General features: G+C 39.3%; 1 protein-coding gene across 3 annotated transcripts in view; it reads left to right on the top strand.

The window, feature by feature from the left end:
* Positions 1-19529, top strand: part of gnao1a (guanine nucleotide binding protein (G protein), alpha activating activity polypeptide O, a) — a 69601-nt gene that overhangs the window by 29195 nt on the left and 20877 nt on the right. For all 3 annotated transcript variants that reach the window (XM_029523912.1, XM_029523914.1, XM_029523913.1), the window contains exon 4: positions 16744-16904. In XM_029523912.1, the coding sequence (XP_029379772.1) occupies positions 16744-16904 (161 nt within the window). The remainder of the gene's footprint in view (positions 1-16743; positions 16905-19529) is intronic.

Below are 19529 nucleotides of genomic sequence, written 5' to 3'. Positions count from 1 at the left end.
TTTTATTGTCCTCGAGTTGGTCAGCAAAATTGGATGTATCCAGGAGTGAGCAGGAGGTTTATAAATTGACTCCATGGATGGAAAGTCAACAATATGTGGCGGCCTGCCTTCTTGCTGACCTAAGTATGGATTTTGAGGCTGTAAATTCCTTTTAGAAGCTGTATGAAAAAGCTCTATTATCAGTTTTGCTGTAGTTTATGTAGAGGCTGTCTGCTACTGGAAGTGAAGTTGTCATTTGCTTATTGTATATTGTCATATAAAAACTGGGAAAGGCTCGCTGTTCATAATTCAAATAAATAATATAAAATTATCTTGATGATTTAAAATAAAAAGACAGATATAACTAGACCATGGCTCAGGAAGAAGGTCATCTATTTATCAGAGATTGGTAAGTATGTGAAAGGTTTAGATGTGAATGCTGTACAAATATGCTTAGGCTGCAAAAAAATATCCCTATCTGTGGACAAAATTCGCTAAGTTTATTTTGTACTTTTCCTCCCTCTTACCCCATAATCTCACTCAACTACTAAATTGAATGGGTCATTCCAAATCAATGATAAAACTGCTCATGGGTTATCATGTAAGAGTCACAATTGTTAGTATCGTGGGCCATCAGTCATAATTTTTCCACTGCATGCTATTGACTTGACTTGGCTCAACTCTATTTAATTTGCTTCTTGGGCCAAGTCTGTCTGTTTCCACTGCAGATGGGAGATGCTCAACACTACAGAAAGGAGGAAACAATCGTCATGTCATCGTCATGTCACAGTATTCATGGCACCTATTGGTATCACCACAACTTACTTGAATCTTCTCCAAAAATAATACCAGGAACTGTCCACAAATTTACTAGCAGCGGAAAGCCGTTGAAAAAAGGATGAGTGTAGATGGGACACAAATGTGCCTTTCCACGCATGTGACCAATAAACTGTGTTAGTGTATGTCAGGCAGTTTAATGTCCTACTGCGGTCTAAACAGGTAATAAAACTCATGTGTTTTCCATCTAAGCCCTATCTACCCTGATGTATGGCTGTACACATACACACAAGTCCATGCAAATACACACCAGGACATAGGTGCATTCAAACTCACATTAACACAGATGACACAGTTCTCATGTGTGTAAGAATAGTCACATAGCTGTATATGACATGCAAAGTGGATTTTTTCTAGAGGCTTACATGTCCCACTGGCTGCATTTACTCAGTTTATTTTTCAGATGAACACCAACAAAGGTGTCAGCAGTCAGCATTCTGTTAATTGTTTGTTGAACGACACATTTTTGCACTTATGCAGTAAGAACTGCACAGATTGAGAGCTTGAGAGAATAGCAGTGAGAAGAAAAAAAAAACTAATGACAGGAAGGTTGTCAAAAAGAAAAAACAGACAACAGAACAGTGTAGCAAACAGAACAATAAATACCAAGACATACTGGATGTAGGAGCGCCCCTGAAAACTCAATAGAATTAACGGGAGATGAGTAAAGCTAGCATTTATATTTTACAATTTAAGATGAAAATTGCTTTTTAAAGCTATACCACAGATACCTAGGCACAGATTTTCAGTAATAATAATAATAATAATAATAATAATAATAATACATTATTGACTATTTCTACATTGTGGTGTTACATTTTCCCCCTAATGAGCATTTTGTTGTTCAACATTAACTTGGTCAGAAATTGGAAATGGAGAGCCATTTGTTGACATAATTGACTCATGGAAGTCAAGCAAGGAAATTATGAACAGATTGAGAAAAGGCTGGATCAGAGACAATCAGATTTACTCCCGTGCAGTCTAATGCAAAATGGTACAAAAGGGACATTTAAACGTTGGATAACTTCAGTTTATGTTGACTACTGCAATACATTGATTGATGCCAGTTGAAAGGCAATATGAAGGTTTTTTGTTTGTTTGTTTTCTGTGATGAAACAACTGTCAATGTACTCTTATTGATCAATCCATGTGTGGTGATCATTTTTGATGCACATTCCACCATTAGTATCAATAAATATCTGATCTCTCTCTCTCTCGGGGTGTGTGTGTGTGTGTGTGTGTGTGTGTGTGTGTGTGTGGGTGTGGGTGTGGGTGTTTGCACCCTGCTCCCGGCATTTAGAGGCTAATCAATGCCCTGATAACTACTGCTGCTAATTGAAGGTTAGCAGATACCATCAGCATGAATCCCTCTCTATCTCTCACTCACACCCAACCCCCTTTTCTTTCTGCCCTTCTCTCTTCCTGTTCTTCATTGATGCAGCTGTACTTCAGCAGCCATCATGTGAGCTGTATTATGCAATCCTTAACGGACACTCTTCAACACTAACGTACATGTTACACAGTACACCAGCTTGCTATCAGAGGCATTTCTCCTTGTTATTAATTAGTTTCTACCAAGCCATACCTTTACACACGCACGCCCAGTGTCACACTCACTTAGCAACATTACACTGCTGGCTGTGCTATTGCTCAAGGATGATGCAAATGCATCTCCACAGCCTCAGCACCGAGTGTTATCTGTTAATAACGTAAAAATTTTCCATCAGCTCAGCTTCCACTGGGGTTTGAGACAGATGATGCAACTGGAGGGTCACTTCACCCTGCCACATCCCACATCACTGATTAATGCACCTATTCAGTGCCACAGACTGATGATAGGTTTGCTTTTTGATACCTGGTTCAGAATTGAATGTAAAGATACATTATCTGCTGTTGCCATGGTAACGAGGACATCTGAGACAAAGACGGAGAGAGAGAAGAGAAAATGAAAATGAACAATATTAATGTGAAAACATGAAGATAAGAAGAGGAAGGTTATGTGACAGAGCAAGAGATATAGATGATACTGCAGAGGAGAGGAGAGGAGGGTGAGGTGGCCAGTCCTCCATTTTGAGTTGGTTTAATGTAAACCTTCTCTGTGTCTTTCCCCTTTCTGCTGTCTATCCCGCCTCTTCTCTCCAATTCTCTCCCCTCACTCTTCCCCCTCCAACCCTCTACTAATTCATCTTTTTTCAATTATTAACTTCATAACTTCAGCTGCATCTGTCTGTTCATCAATAATTTATCCTTAAATGGGGTGTCCCTTGAGTTTGTGCCTCTATGTGTGTGTGTGTATGTGTGTGTGTGTGTGTGTGTGTGTGTCGTCAGATCAGGAATGAAAACATCCACCTACCTCTTCGCCCTGTCCAGTAGTCCTTACATCTTTGTTTCATCTCTTCAGAAATCGAATTAAAACATGCAAGAAAATGCAATATGCAATACATAGTGATGGAACAAATCTTTTTAATAAATGACAAAGCAGACTTGTCCGTGCCGGTCTGTAGAAAATAAAAGAATAACAGTTTCGAAAGGCATTTTGTGTCGAATAGGCAAAGAGAATTACACTGATCATGTTCAGCTTGATGTTTAGATTTAAGTTCCTTTCACTGTTGTCAGACAAGGCTTCCTTTCTTTCTACCTTTCAAGTTCTGTCTCTACCACAATCTTGAATGCTGGATCTATTGATCGACCTGGGGAGAAAAGACTGAAGGGCTTGTGTGTATGTTTGTATGAGTGTATGAGTTTGTGTGTGTGTGTGTGTGTGTGTGTGTGTATTGAGCATGACAAAGACCTCAACGTGTCTGGAATTTAAAAAGAAACCCTTCAACCATTACTGGTTACCCCCCTCTTCTCCAGTGTCTCTCACCTTCAATTTCCCTCTATACATCCTCTTTCCTCTGGTCTCTGTATTTCCTTAACATCTCTTCTCCATCGCCTCCTCTTCCAATCTTTTCTCACCACTCTAAATCAGCTAGTTGGCCATGAAATTCAATTTGTGCCAGGACTGTGTTTTATTTTCTTCTACATGAGCTGACCAGTCACTGAAACCTCGGAAACTGATGATGTAGCATCCAATTCTCATGCTTCTGCTGCTGACTAGTGTGTTGGCAATTACTTGCTTACCCACTAGTCTTCCAAGCTACCATTTCTAATCATGTTTTACAACTCAACATTTAACAGGCATTGACATGAATTTCACTTTTCCACCTTTTGGGTCCAGCCAAGAACTCTGCTCTTCATTTTGCTGACAATGTTTATCTATATGTGTACACTCCTGGCTTTTCAGCCGTTTGTTTATATTAGCTTGGATACATTATTTATGCGTATTCACTGTTACATTTTCAGCTCTATGCCTGCATTGTTTTTTTCTCAGCACATGAATGCTGTAAAATATGTGTAATGTCACACAGCCACATGGCTTGTGCCAGTAACTGAGCAGCTGAAGGCCTCGTTTTGAAGAATAACGGCTGATCCCAACCGCTGTTGAGATGAAAAAGGTGACTCTCAGGGACTGTGCCGTGGGAGACACTACCAAAAATTTATGCCTATATGGCCTCATGTGTTCTTTATTAGCTCTCTGCTATAGTAAGTCCTGTATGAGCTTTGTAATCCACACTAGAGTACGCCTCAGTGCTCCTCCTCTGTCTCTCTGTGTTTGTGTGTAGTGGAGTTGGTCTCTGTCCATAGCTGCTTCTCCTCACTATTCTTCTGTCTTCCTACAGAGAGAGGAGGAGGGGGCAATTGGATAGACTGAAGTAATGGACTGAGTGGTGAGAGGGAAATGTGGAAAAAAGGATGGAAGGTGTGTGTGTGTGTGTGTGTTAAAGTGCCCAGTCAGCCAAGTAACTAGTGCATCACTGCTGCTTTTTAGACCTGTACTGCCCACAGGGTGCTGACACACACACACTAACACAGCATGGTTTTATCATGCTAAGATGAGTGTTGGAGAACCAGAATTTCTAGGAGTTTTCACCCACATACTTCACATCCACACCCTCGATCACATACACACACACGAACCGGAGCTTTTCTTCACATACACATGCATTTTCTGTTTTGTCTCACACCTGTTGAAACAAAGTATGAATAACGCCCATGTGTCCTACACACTACTACTGAAAAATCTTTCAGGAAATAAGCGTGCGACATGTCTTGACAGTACTGACCTTTGAGGAACCATAAATCTGAATTCAGAATTGCAGCGTAGAATCTCTGCACCATCCCCTTTTATTTCAATTTTATTTTAAGTCAGAGGCCCAAGTAGATTTTGTGAATAAATTATGTAATTATGTAAACTTATTATTGTTTCAGAAACTCATTAGTAAGCAAATGACCTTGCTAACTAGAAGTACAGTAACAGCAAACAAAGCAAATACAAGGAGACTCATCTTCCTCGCCACAATATTCTTATATAAGAATGGTGCGCAACCGCAAGTACACAGTTGATACAGGAAACTACAAAATAGAGGTATTAGTATGATTAGTATTAGTATAATTTTGACTAACATGTTTCTGAATTGCTAGCATTATAGCCTTGAATTCGCCAACTGTGGTAGTTTCATTACCATTAATTGTTTAGAAAGCCTCTAACATCACCTATTCGTAGAGGTATGAATGAATTTCTTTAAGGAGAAGAGAAGCAAACACAACTTTATTTAAGTTCAATAGTCAGCAACCATTCTGTTTGTGTCCACAATATAAATGAGGTGGTAAATGGGGTTTGTGGAGTTCTTTTTAGCCTGTCCCCTGTCCCCTGTGCGTTTATCTTCATAATTTATCATGCTTTGGCTTTTTAATAGTTGAATTAATGCCATCTTGACTAATTGTTCAAAATAAACACTGGTTTTACATATACGTTCATGAATTCAAATGAACCACTGTGAAATGGTACAAAAACATCACAAAACACAAGAAACAGCAGCTATGAAAAGTTTTCTGAAGATAAAACATAAGAAATGTAGAACACTAATAAATACAGAGTCTGCATACCTCTTTTCTCTGCAGATTATTCACATACATACACAAGCATATCAGGGCTGGTCTCATCAAGCCTTCTTGTATTTTAATGTTTGTCTGTGTGGACTGTGGGGTTTTTGTTTGGTTTTTTTTTTTAATAGTTGAATGAAATACGGGGCCTGACTACAGTGGTACTGTCTGTGCTTTCTCAACTGAGTGTGTGTGTGTAGCTGTGAAAATAAGATAATCTGATTCAATAGCTGTTATCACTAAAGGCCAGATAACTCTGAAAGCGCACACAGCCATACACACACATATAGTTATATGTTGCTAAGTGTGTGTGCGTGTGTGTGGATGCCTGTCTAAATTCTTCAAATTGATATATGTGATGAGGCTCTTTCTTCTTTCATCTCTCTTTTCTCTAGTTGTCTTAACATCCTAGTTGTCCATAAGCCCCTTTGACAGTCTCTAGGATACCAACCAGTTACTATAGCAACCAGGCTGACCACTTCCATGGATCACACAGCCATGCAGTCACCTGACCACCCATCTTTCACGTGATTGGACACTGTGTTTTGGCCACATCTATTCACATCCCATTGGCTGGAATGGGGGGCCCCAACAAATTTACTCCTCATTTTTATACCCTTGCTCTATTTTCTAGCTTCACCTTTTCTCAATCTCTCTGTACCTTCTCCCTCTCTCACAACAAACACAGAGATTCTGTTACATCAGCCTCATGCTACAGTCACTGCATGGAGTCATATTTGCTACTTCTGCCTTAATGGGTTGAATGTAAGGAAAAACAAAAGTGTTATTGCATTGGGATAAGCAGGATTAAGTGAATAGGCTAGAAAAGAAGGCCTAATAAGGCAATTTCACCAACAATAAATCCATTTTAATATCCCTAACAACTTATCTTACCTTTCATCAACATTGATATGGCTGGTTGGTACAGTCAGCTGAACTCAAATAAAAACAAATATAGCTATTTTGTGCAGCATCCATTCACAAATATGTGTCTGTATCAGATGTCTTGTGACTCGCTGATGTTCATGACCTGAAGGTTGGGAACAGCTGAGATATGAACTGAAACTTGTAGACTTCCACAGCCCTGACTTCTGCAAAATGGTTTTCATCAGATGGTTAATTCTTTTGGTTTTAATTATTTAGTTTGAAACATATTCAGATTATTATCATTTATGACAAAGGAAAGAAAAAGGTTCTATTATTTGAGAATGTTTGACATTTTTACTGGATTAAACAATTAGACAACTGTCAAATTAGTTAATACATTTTCTGTTAATTGACTAATTCATAAGAACGGTTCTCGTTCTAGTTTAATGTTGGATACTTGATGTCTTTGAATTGAATTTTTAATCTTAAATCTGCATTTTAAACTGCAACTTTAATATTGAACTGATAAAGATATAACCTCGTAATTTAAAGTTTAATTTAAATTGAAGTGTCAATTTGTCTAAAAAGTAATACAATAAATTCTACTTTATGTCATCTCTCCATCACTTCCTCCTATTTTCTAGCTACTTCTCAGCTAACAGCTTCTGCACTGTAGGCTTTCTAGTGTGTCATATCTGCTGATGCCAACAACAATTCTAAACAGGCACCAATCTATAAGATAAGCTTTACCTTGAACCGCCGTAGCTAGCTCAAGCAAGTGTAGTGTAGTTTGTGCCTTCTTCCTTTTGAATTACTAAACTCCTGAATGAGAAATGACTTGACTTGCATAGGAATAAAGCGTAAAGTTGCTGTCTCCATGATTAGGTCATCTTTTTCCAGGAGACAAAACAGACACAGTAAGAATTCACTCTCGATAGGCTTATGCTTAGCCTAGAAATCCAGCCCTTTAATATCAAAAGCAGTTCTCTCTGCTTTAAAAATGCTGTAATCCTTTTTCAAGAGCTACAGGAACCGAATGGCTTGTGGCGTTGCTGAACTTTGGCCCAACACAGATGAGGAGGAATCATTATAATTTAAGAACCCTGCACCGCTGATGGTTGGCTTGGATGATTGCAATAGACACATCTATAATGTGTATAATTAGACTCCTAAACTGCTAGACAGCCAACACCTAAATGTAGGGAACTACTTGTTATCTTAAATATTGTGGTGCTTCTTCACTTGTTTATCTTTGCTTTATATAACAACTCCCATGTGCCAAAGTACAGAGGTGTGCTGAGAGTGAGTTCATTTCTAGTACTGCTCAGTTCTCCAAAGTTTGATCATGCAACTTTCATTTAATGTTTCGTCTGGGTTTATTTAATATTCACTGTGTTCTGATGCGTGTCAGTATGGCACATTTGTGTGTGTGGCTCAGCAATAGACTTTGAGGTGTGTTTTGAAAGAGCAGGGGGTGACAGCTTTCTCCTGGTTCTAAGTATAGATGAGGTGTGAGAAGAAAGAGACAGTGAGTGACAGGGAGGCAGATTGAGCGAAAGAATAAAACTCCAAAGACAGTTAAAGAAAGTGATAGAGGAGGGGGAATTAGCTTGAAAACACTAAAACTCTGAGATAGGAATAACAGAAAAGTATGGAGAGAATTTCAAAATGTATGGATTTCCATGGGGAAATTGGGTTCCTCTGAAAAGGAAGGGTGTGAATATAAAATACATAAAAGGTCAAAGCAGATTAAATAGGCAATATACAAATATTAAAAATTAAGAAATGCATTTTCAAACCGTCTCAGGAGGACTGGAAATGACAGGAAATGATGGGTGTGTGTACATGAGTAGATTGACTTACAATGACTGTGCTAAATGTTTATTAGATTTAAAAAACATAATTTCATGTGTTTCCAAACTACCATAAAGAGAATGATATTTAGGAAAAAAAAAAAAAATCATATTTTTGTATTTGTGTGTGTTTCAAAGAAAGGGAGGATCAGAGTTATATGTTGCAGAGTAAACAAGCGAAATGGGAACCTCAACTAAAGAGACCCACCAGCATGTGGTCAGCTTCGGTACAGACTCCAGCAGAGAGCTCTTTTTAATAATAAAATAATAAAACTGTACAGCTCAGTTTGGAGCAGAACAAATTTAGATGGTGGAAGCAATGTTAGGCAGGGAGGGGGCCGCCGAATTCCCTTGTTTTTTCGAATGGCTTTTGATGAAGGCAAATGGAGATCATCATGGATAGGTCTGTGTCCACGTTTGTTGTGCGTGCGTGGTGTATTCAGGAAATGATTTGATGCCATACAGGCCTTATTTCCAATATACACGTGATCCCTTTTTCACTGCCATCCAATAATTACACCAGGTTTGGCACGAGTGTTTCTGTCATGGGAATTGCAGGTAAATGATTAATTTAATCTTGTTAGTTAATGTTTGATTGTGTGTACACACATCTGAGAATGTGTTGATTTCTTGAATGTAGGTTCTGTCATGGTGAGCGCGTTGTGCTCGATGCATGCAAAGCCACACGTCCCTATTAAGACGCATTGCACAGCTTTTTGTTTATGTTTGTGAAAGAGAGAGCGAAAAAGGTAAATCCTCAGTTCCATGGTAACATAATTCGACAAAGCTACTGTGTGTGTTCTCAGGCATTCTTTGTTATACTCATCCTTGTGTAAGAACAGATCAAATTACTGGTGTTAAGAAATGAACCAAAAAAAGTGAAATGTAGGCAAGCTCAGTGTCCAATTCCACAAGACAATATGGAGTAAATATTTGTCTTGATTCTGATAGGAATTTGATTCAAATGTTTCTGAATCCTTTTTCAGCTATTGCTAGAAGATGGATGCATTGTTTGCTGCCTGCAGAATGGATGATGAAGCAGATATTCAGCAAATTGGTTGCTCACCCTTTCTCCAAACAGCTACTAAATGCACAGTGAAGCAGTACTCCCAGCAGAGATGAGCTTTTCAAATTAAAATCAGAACAGAGATCAGAGGCTTAAGGTTTTGAACACATGCTCATGATGCGATTGTTGTGGGCTCATGCCCACTGCACATCCACCGTTCGCTGTGGTGGTCACAAACTCACATGTGCTGAGGATTACATGCCGAAAGCATGCTTGCATTTCTTCTCTCTCCATCTTTTTTCGTGTCTCTTGGGGTTGAGGTGGGGACAGGATGATTGATGTTTTACTGTGCTCTCATGTTGCTGTTGACTAAGTATATTTTAACGATCCACTCAGCGCATATTGTACATGCCCCATATCCACCACCTCTTTTTTTAAGGGTGTGCATGCCTGCATGTATGTGTGTGTGTTTGTGTGTCTGGCATACTGGGTGTGGTTGCAGGATGCGCTGTGAAGGAGGCAACGGAAGCTCCAGTGGCGCAAGGGATGGACCTACACGCACAAATATTCACGTGCGTGCCTGTATAGACAAGTGTTTGGGACAGTCTACAGGAAGGCTGAACAACAATTAAATTTTTCATCACTTCCATTATTCAGAAACTGCTACGGCGTGTGAGGGAGGGAGGGGGAGAGACAAAGGCAGAGATGGGGAGAGAAGGTGATGGAGGCAGTGTGTGTTCCTCAAAATGCCTTGGCTTTAGCTTGGCAGCTGAAGGTGTGTATCAATAACATGAGTTGAATTGAAAATAAGGAATGATGCAGTAAATGAAGTGCCTGTTTAAATATGTTGATACTTCTTCTCAATTATATATTCAGAGAGAATCAAAAGAGGAGAGAGGAAAAAAGAAGGTGGAAAGGCGGCAGAGGATGGTGCCGCAGAATGCTTGGGAAGGGCAGAAAAAGAAAGAGAGAAGGAGACACGATTGCATTCCTGGGAAATGAGGATGGTCACCATGGCAACTGCAGTTGAGTCACATGACGCGGAGGAGGGAGAGAGAGAGAGAGGTGCGAAAAAAGAAAAAAAAAAAACAGCAAGAGGGTGGGGTGCACCAGCAAATGACAGAGGAGGAAGAAAAGGAGAAGAAATGGTAATGAGGTGAAATAATAAAAAGAAGTGATGGGTAGAAAGAATACAGGAGTGTGCGGAGGGAGCAGAGACGAACGATGTGATGTGTGTGTGTGTTTAATATTCAAATGTGTCCATGCTTATTTGTCACTGTCGAGTTTGTGGGCAACTGTATTCACAGTGACGTCATGCCTGTCTATAGGAGGAATAATAAAGGTTAGACAATTAGAGGAAAAGGGTTTAGGGGTGGTTTAGGTGTGTGACTGACAAGAAGGATAAATAAAATGATTTAAAAAGTAAACTGAATCACAAAAATAGAAGCAAAAACAATGGAAGGATGGGAGAGGAAAAGAGGAATGAAATATTCAGAGTTTTTCCTTTTTAATATCTGATTGGCTGTTAATCAATGTGACGTCACAAGCAGACTCATGGTTTACATTCTTTGTTGATACATACTCATTTGCCTTTTTGTCTTTTTTCATGGATAGTTCTGATAGATCATAGATGCTGTTTGTGTCTGTGTTCCTTCATACATAACAACTTCAAAACAAATGAGACTGGTGTGTTGTCTTTGACGTCTATCTATATATTGATCTTCTCTTCTCTGTCCATGCACACTGCTTTATCACTAAAGGTACTGCCATGAATTATGCAGAATTTTTCATTTTTAACATATAGCACACATAATATGACACTAGATTTGACTCTGATTGATGATTGTTCTATATGCACTGTACATTTCTTTGTTTGGCCATATTGATATCCACTATAACATAATATCAGGATGCAGTAATACACTTTTTTTTAAACCAATACTGATCTAAAATCCGGAACTCATACAATCAATTAAGCCTGAGTATCAGTTGCTTGCTTTACTTTTTATATAAAAAAATTGAAATTGAAAACTATCTATTCTATCTGTTGACTTAATAAGTCAAACACTTGCATTTATAATCACATCCATCTCAACATCAATGCCATTGAATTCAGAATTCAGAGTTCAGAGCTTTATCAAAACCTCTGAACAAATTCAGCACTTTACATAGCTCGCCCAGCCGAGGCCCATATTTCTGAATGTGTGATTAAACAAACAGCTGTAAGGGAGTTAATTTTGTTGGTTTACAGTCAAATGAGCTTTTATATGTTTTGATCCAACACATTACTCATTTGATACCTTGGAAGCCCTCAATCATTCAAGCTTATGGTAATATCATTTCATTCAGTGTTTAGTGTCAAGATGATTAATTTTGAGAAATAGCTGTTCAATCGAAACTTGATTTACCTACTGTAATGAGGATTATTATTATTTTTATTATTAGATAATGAAAATGAACCAGTGATGATAAGAGTTGGTCAGTAAGGGTTGGATGAGGCAGATAAAATTCCTGCAGCTGGCAGCAGACTTTGGGTGGATGAGCAAATCACAATTCAAGTCCATTGTTTTTGAGTCATAGTGATGGCCACTTCTTATTGCAGACAGTCTGATCTTTGCAGTAACTTTTTTTTTTTTTTATCACCTTATGGACCTGCTTGTACCTGATTGTGCCTGCTTGTACCTGCTAAGTGCTCTCATAAAGCCATAAAGTTATCTGCAGGTTACCCTTTGGATTTCCATCTGAGCTGTAGAGTTGCAGAAACTTGCTTATGTATGCACATACGTCCAATGTAGACCCAGAACAGGAAAAGTCTGGACAATATAGCAGTGTGTCATCAGGAAATAAGTTATAGCCATGTTGGAAAATGTTCAATTTAAAGTCTGGAAAAAAATCCAAGTGAAAATAGTTTATTAAAGCAGCAGACTGATCACAAACTGCAAACCTCATTTCAAGATCATCAGCAATGGTGAATGGCAGTGTCATAGCAAAGGGTTTTAAAAACTAAACTAAACATTTCTGAAGTGTATTAAGTCTGTATGTTATATTGAGTGTATGACTGATGAAGGTAACAAAACAAAATGTGAAACACTTTCTGAATACACTATACATCATTATGCAGTTTTTAAAATGGCTGTTTTAGTATAAAAATTGCAATACTCTTTTATAGTTAGATCTTTTTTATTTTTATACACTGGTATTTGTGTACATTTAGTGTTTCATACCCATCATATAAATGGGCTCAATTATGTCTGTGGAAAGTTAAACTGGTCAAAGGTTAGGAGATAATTACTGTCTGAGTTTCTTGTGTGTGTGTCTATGTATAGAAGATGGAGTTGAGAACAAAACAGGCTTCAAAAGAAAATAATGAGCATCTGTGCGTGGTTTCATGCAGGCTGAAACACACACGCACACACAAACACAAGCACACACACTTACATACTGATTCTGTGCCTTCCAATATGTCTGTTTAGACACTGTCCCTGGCTTTAGCTGTGGGTCTTAAGTGTGTCTGTGGCTCACTGCCCAGCACTTAAACTATGACACACTTTGTCCGGAAACATGCACGCACCTACACACAGACACACACACACACAAACAAAAAGACCCAGCTCTTGTACTTTCCCCTCACTCATATCCAGATGTAGACACACATGCAATCTTTCATTCCCTATCAGACATTATGTAGCAGCTGTCAGAGAGGACAGGGCATCAGCAGCAGAAAGGAAGCTGGAACTGAGCTTTACCCCTTGCTGAAACGCATTTACATCAATTCATATCCCTTCAAGTGGGATCAATGCCGAGCAGAGGACAGCAGATGGGCAGAGCTTCAGCTTACGGTTTGAAAGACACCATGTTTGGGCTGTCATGGTGTCTCAGCATGTCAAAGATCAGATTATGGACTTGCTGTGATTTAAATGTGGCTCATAGACGTTGGTGCCAAAGCTCCTTTTCCAAAGACAGTCCTGACTGGAGTGAGGGCAAACCAATCACATCTTTTCTTGGAAGATTTTTTTCTCACACTGTTATCACCTCAAAAAGACCTAAGATTTATACTGACTACAACAGCTAAGTCTGAATACAGTTGTCTTTAGAGCAAGCAGACTTTTAATGATCCTATTAATAAGACTGGTCATTTTGCCCTCTTGTTTCATAATAGTCTGTTTCCAACCCCCACAATAGAACAGAGAGAGATGGATGGTGGGGGGCTGAGGGGAAGTTGTTGTGGAAAATAGTCACATTTTTCATTATCAAGCAGAAGATGAGTGGATTTATTTTTGCAACCCACTGAAATGTATATAAAAGTCTGTCCCGACACCGAGCGCTGCTGCACTCCATGTATGTATAAATTGAAAAGTGGTCTCAGACTTTTGGATATATGAGCCATTTTATCCAAGTAGTTCAGAAGTTAGAGTTCAAAATGTGAAATAAAATTCCTCTTCCCCCAAACTTTGTATGTATAGTTTTTAAATAATATGTAACGAGCAAACGTATGGTATGCGTACAGCCCCATGTTGTCAGCACAGGAATATTTTTCCTCTCCAAAAATATTTCACTACTGAAACATCCTGTTGTTTGATTGACAATTTTTAAACCAGTACAAACAAAATCGAGTAAAGCGGCAGACCTCATTTCTTTGCATATTGTATATGTAAAGGTATAAAGGAAAAATCAGAACAATAGAAAAGAGAAAGACAAGGAAGGATGTAACATATTGCCTGATAGTGAAGCTTTTCTTCACAACATTAGCTTTCTTGCCAGGTGATGCTGGAGGAACATTTGCATATGCTGTCTGATCTCCAAGCTCATCTGACCTGTTATTATCTCTTCCCGATTGCTTTGCACTCTGTAAATTTCTAGAGACAGTGGAAACTCAAACACATCATGCCTGCAGTTATTGTAATTTCAGCCTGAGTGCTGTGCAATCTAATTACATTGTCTGGATAAAATTACAGTAAGGGGAATAACAACACTTATCTTGATGTTATACTGTTTCATTGGTTAAGAAAAAAAGAAAAATTATTAAATTCTTTCTGACAAAGTCTAATGATTAATACTGCGCTGTACTGGTTTTGGGCACATTTATATGCGACTGTACTGCACTAGCATCACAACCTAATGTTATACATTTCATTTTGCTGACATGGTAATCTTAACAGCAATGTTGCATCTACTGGATTTCTAGAAATAGACTGAAACTGTATACACTGCACTAACTCTCCGTTTGTAAGTGTGATTCATTTGTGTTACAGCAGATGAACTGTCACATTGGTCATTCAAGCTTGCTAACTCAAACAATATTGAGTCAGTGGTTTTGATACAAAATGGTAGTTTTTATAAAAGATGTTTGTATCTTAAGTGGAGAGGCAGCAAATCTGAGGCCTTTTATAACACATTGTCCTCATTAAGGGCCACAGTGTGTGTTTTTCCTTAAACTAAATTTCTGAAAGTTGGATTTGGCATAATATCTATCTCCTCTGTGATAGGTTATTTGCATACTCACAGACATGAAGAATTTGCCATGATTGTCCCATATAAAGTAGGTTTTGGACAGATATACAGACATTTTAAATAAAATTCTTGCACATTTTCCCTTCTATTACAATTGTCGGAGAAAAACAACCATGATGAATTGACCCTTTCAGTTTTCCTGTAGCTCTTATTCTCTTCATTAAGACTTTAGTATTTTGTGCAGTTTGTATGCACATTGTGAGGCTTGAAAATTTTTCTGTAGTTTTACCAACTTATGAAGCAGCCTAAGGTATAATGTACAAAGGTCAGGGCCTTATTGCATGAAAAATATTACCATATGCAAGAATGATCATGTAGGAAGAAGCAGGTTCCAGGAACAGAAATCAATAACAGCAAAGAGCGAAGGAGAGTGGGGGAGGGGGTCCACTGCTGGATTCAGACACAATGTTGGTAATGGCAGAGGCCTCTGCAGCAGGTTTACTCATAGCTCAGAGGCTAGAAAGATTTTCCATAAACACAGGGTGACTAATATAAATTCAACAATGAAGTTTCAAAGATCTTCTTAATACAGTTATGCACACGAAAAGAAGGTAAGAAAAGGAAATTATTATATTAAATAGACCTGCATAATCACAAATTATTGTTTGAATTTAACCAAAATTAGTATTGAAATTGAAGAATAAATTTTATCCTGCTTAATGACATTCCATTTGACAATGTGAATCCAACAGTTAATTATTTGCTGTCAAGTAGATAATGCATTTAAATAGCTCAGTGCGAACATGTAGTTTGGGACTCGACTGTTTGGCTGACTGGACTCTTACTATCTTACTGTATCAAGCACACACATTCAGTTTGAAAGGCACAGATTATTTTTCTGTTATGCAAGTTACCAGCAACTAAATTATCAGTCTCTTTGTCTGGAAGGAGTTCAGCACAGACTATCAGTCTCTGTCACTGAAGGCCCCCACTTTGGCCTTCTGCAGCTAAACAAAGACATGGAACTTTACCTTTGTCCAAGCCACGTAGGCAGGATTTTTAAAACTGCTCGTTAAGCTTTTGTTTTTTGTTTTTTTTTTTCCCCCAAGGTTTTCCCACATTACAGTATGATGATTAAATAAAAATTTTGACTCAGGACTCTCTATGAACTGCAATTTTGTGATTCACTCTGTACCCTAACCACACTGGCTCGGGGTCTGGATGACACATGGATTTTAAATGACTCTTTTGTGAAGACTTGTGAAGGCAGCAAAATGAGCCACAGTGAGCCGAAAGTGCTCTTATTCTTTTCTCACCCCTTAATCTTGTTCTTGTCACCAACAGTAATCCCCCTCTGTTGTTGCTGTTAATGTTATCTTCTATTTCTCTCCTTTGTATCCTTCATCTATATCCACCCCCCTACTCCAGGTTAAACATCTTTGCTGTCTTCTCTGCTATTTCTTATCATTTCAAATTCTTTTCTATCACACATGTACAGTTTTCCTCTTGTGCTGTTGAACTACATTTGGACAAATAATCTTTGTTTAGCTAGAGGAACACTGCTGAAAATGCATTCTTGTGCAGGCTGACAGTCACTTTGTGTTTGTTTACAATTGTTATACTAATGTTACACAATTAACATGGTGATATTTGAATTATGTTTAAGCAATTCAGCAATTTTAGATTAATTCAAAAGCTCCTCTTCCTACTGAGCCAATTTAGAATACTAACCTGCCGCTTCCTCTCCTTTTGTGTTACCTCTAGGCGGATGCAAAGATGGTGTGTGATGTTGTCAGTCGTATGGAAGACACAGAGCCTTACTCTGCTGAGCTGCTCTCTGCCATGATGCGCCTGTGGTCTGACTCTGGCATTCAGGAGTGCTTCAGCCGTGCCCGAGAGTACCAGCTCAACGATTCAGCACAGTAGTATGTACATGTTGTCATTTGTTTGTGTGTGTGTGTGTGTGTGTGTGTGTGTGTGTATGTATGTGTGTGTATATATATATATATATATATACAGAGAGAGAGAGAGAGAGAGAGAGAGAGAGAGAGAGAGATATTACAAATACATCTGAAGATGCTTCCACTTCATTCACCCTAAGTGAGTGTGAGTGAGAGTTGACCTGGAGGAGTTGATGTCATCAGGTGGTACCCATTGTTCATTGGGTATTCGACCCTTAACCCTTAACTGGTGGTGGGCCGGCAGTGGTTGCCAATTCACTGTCCTCCTCCTGGCTTCCAGTTTAACTCTTCTCCCTGCTACATAACCAGCAAGATGCTCTTTCTGCTGCCTCCCCCATCCTGCGAGTTGCTGTCTTTCTCTCCTTCCCTGTCATTCCAATGGCTGTGAGCATTCTTCACACTGACTGGGCTTGGAATCCTCTACAGCTGACCTCGACTGGGAACAGCCATGCTTGCCATCCTTTCTACCCTGCAGTCATGCAGAAGGTCTTGGTATTTGGCGTTCTTTTTTTGAAAGCCTGTTCACACCCCTCTTCCTGTGGGACTGTAAGTTCTATGAGAATGATCTTTTTTGCCTCTTCAGACCACAGTACCACATCTGGACAATCTAGGGGAACTGCAGTCTTTCAGGTCAACCTTCATTTCCCATGATTGGGTCTTTTGTAGCAGACTGTTCCTTGTTTTTGCTGAGGTTGGTAGCTTTTCCATCTCCCTGACAATCTGGATTGATGTTGTTTTACGAGGTGGTTGGCGTTTCTTGCTTCCCTCCTGCTCTAAGGTCATGAGCACCTGTCATGGCACCATCCTGTATCTTCCTTGGGTGAGTCGTGTTTCACACCCAGACAAGATGACCCTCTCCCGACAAAGCTTGTTCAATGGGTACTCTATCATGCCCCACTTGTGCATGTTTGCTGGGGTCAGGGGTGGGTCACACACTGATCTCAGCAGGAAGGTGATGCGGAACGGCTCCAGGCTCCATATGTCCACTCAAGTGATCTTCCTCTTGGGGCGTTCCCGTTTGGTCCAGGTTCCTTGGGAAGCTAGTTCCACAGCCCTTGAACTTCATCCTCCTCCTGGATGACGGCTCTCTGTCACTGGTTCCTGCCTCCCCCCCCTGTTGGAAATGGGAAGTTCCAAGACCTTGTCTTCCTTCCTTCTGCAACAGATGAGTCAGCTGTGCACTTGCATCCTGATCTTGCGATGACACCTGCATGTCTGACTTGTTCATCCTGGGAGTCTCTGTATTTTGTTACAACTCTGAGCTTTGAAACCTTTAATTCCTCAAGTATGGATGACAGAGGAGGTTGGAATTGCCCTGTTATGTAGACACCCACTGCAGTGAAGCTTGGAGGGATTCCAAACCTCTGTATATTATTGTTGTGAGAGTATTGACTTTCTGCTCAGCTGTCCCTGCTAGGGTGGCTTCGATAATTTTGTCAAGATCTTCGTCTAGTTGGTACCCTTCCTTGTTTCCACTCATTTTACACCATTTGATTCATTCCCTCACAGGGTGGGGTTGTTTTTCTTGGTCCGTGGGTAGGTCCGTCCTGAGGTCTTGAGGTGACACAGGTGCTGATGTGTTAGGACTGAGCAGTGTTACTCAATTTGAGTTACGTCAAAGTTTGTGCAAATGTAACAAACATTTATTTTGAGCTAAAGTTTATCTGAAAATCCTGCAGCTCCTTCACAACCAAATGACACTCATTCTGTCATTCTGTCTTCTTCTAATTCCTGAATTTTGTTCTGACTTATGCTCATCTAATAATTAGCATCATTTTAGAAACTGAGCACATTTACCAGCTTTTACTGGTTGAGAGCTAACATTGAGTCACGTCTTAAGTGAACAAGTGGGAAAATAAAGCTGTATGTTCTGAAATCTGTAATGTTTGTACTGCAGTCACAGAAGTACCATATCACTAATTCAGCTGTGTGTGTGTGTGAGTGTGCGTGTGTGCGTGTGCAGTCCAGATCAATAGATCCCTCATTAGCCCTTCCAATCCACCCACTTACAATAAACACAGATATACACGTCGTTGTTTATTTAAAATCTTCTAAATCATGCACTACGCTATTTAGATACACAGCCAATCACTATTGAAAGCACCAGGCTTGATGTACGCTGAGTGCTTGTGTGGGTGGAGAGGGAAAACACAAGGAGAGAAAATGGGTGGGGGAGTTATCACCCTCAAGTGGCATATTTGTGTGTGTAGCCCTTGTTTAATTGTGTAACATACATCCAGAGGAATTACTCCGAGCGACATGAAGATAAATTGCAGATGAATTATGGAGGGAGTCACTTGCCTATGTTTCCATGTGTATTTCACATACCATGCACCTCCTTCACACAGCAGGCTACAACATGGATGGAGGAAATATTGTTTGTATAAGCCAGACAACATGGTATTTTTGTTTTTTTGTTGTTGTTCTTGTGCTTTTATTGAAAAAAAAAAAACTAAAACATAATTATATGAATTTATTAGAGGGGAGATACTATTGAAATATGTTTTTGTCAGTGAGACTTTGACTTGGATATTTTCAGATTGACAGTCCATCCTCCATCCCAAAGGTAACTATAGCAACAATACTTGT

The sequence above is a fragment of the Echeneis naucrates genome, chromosome 16 (genome assembly GCF_900963305.1).
Source record: "Echeneis naucrates chromosome 16, fEcheNa1.1, whole genome shotgun sequence".
Lineage (NCBI taxonomy): Eukaryota > Metazoa > Chordata > Actinopteri > Carangiformes > Echeneidae > Echeneis > Echeneis naucrates.
The sequence above is the reverse complement of the archived record's forward strand: the minus strand, read 5'-3'. Positions and strand labels throughout refer to the sequence as shown.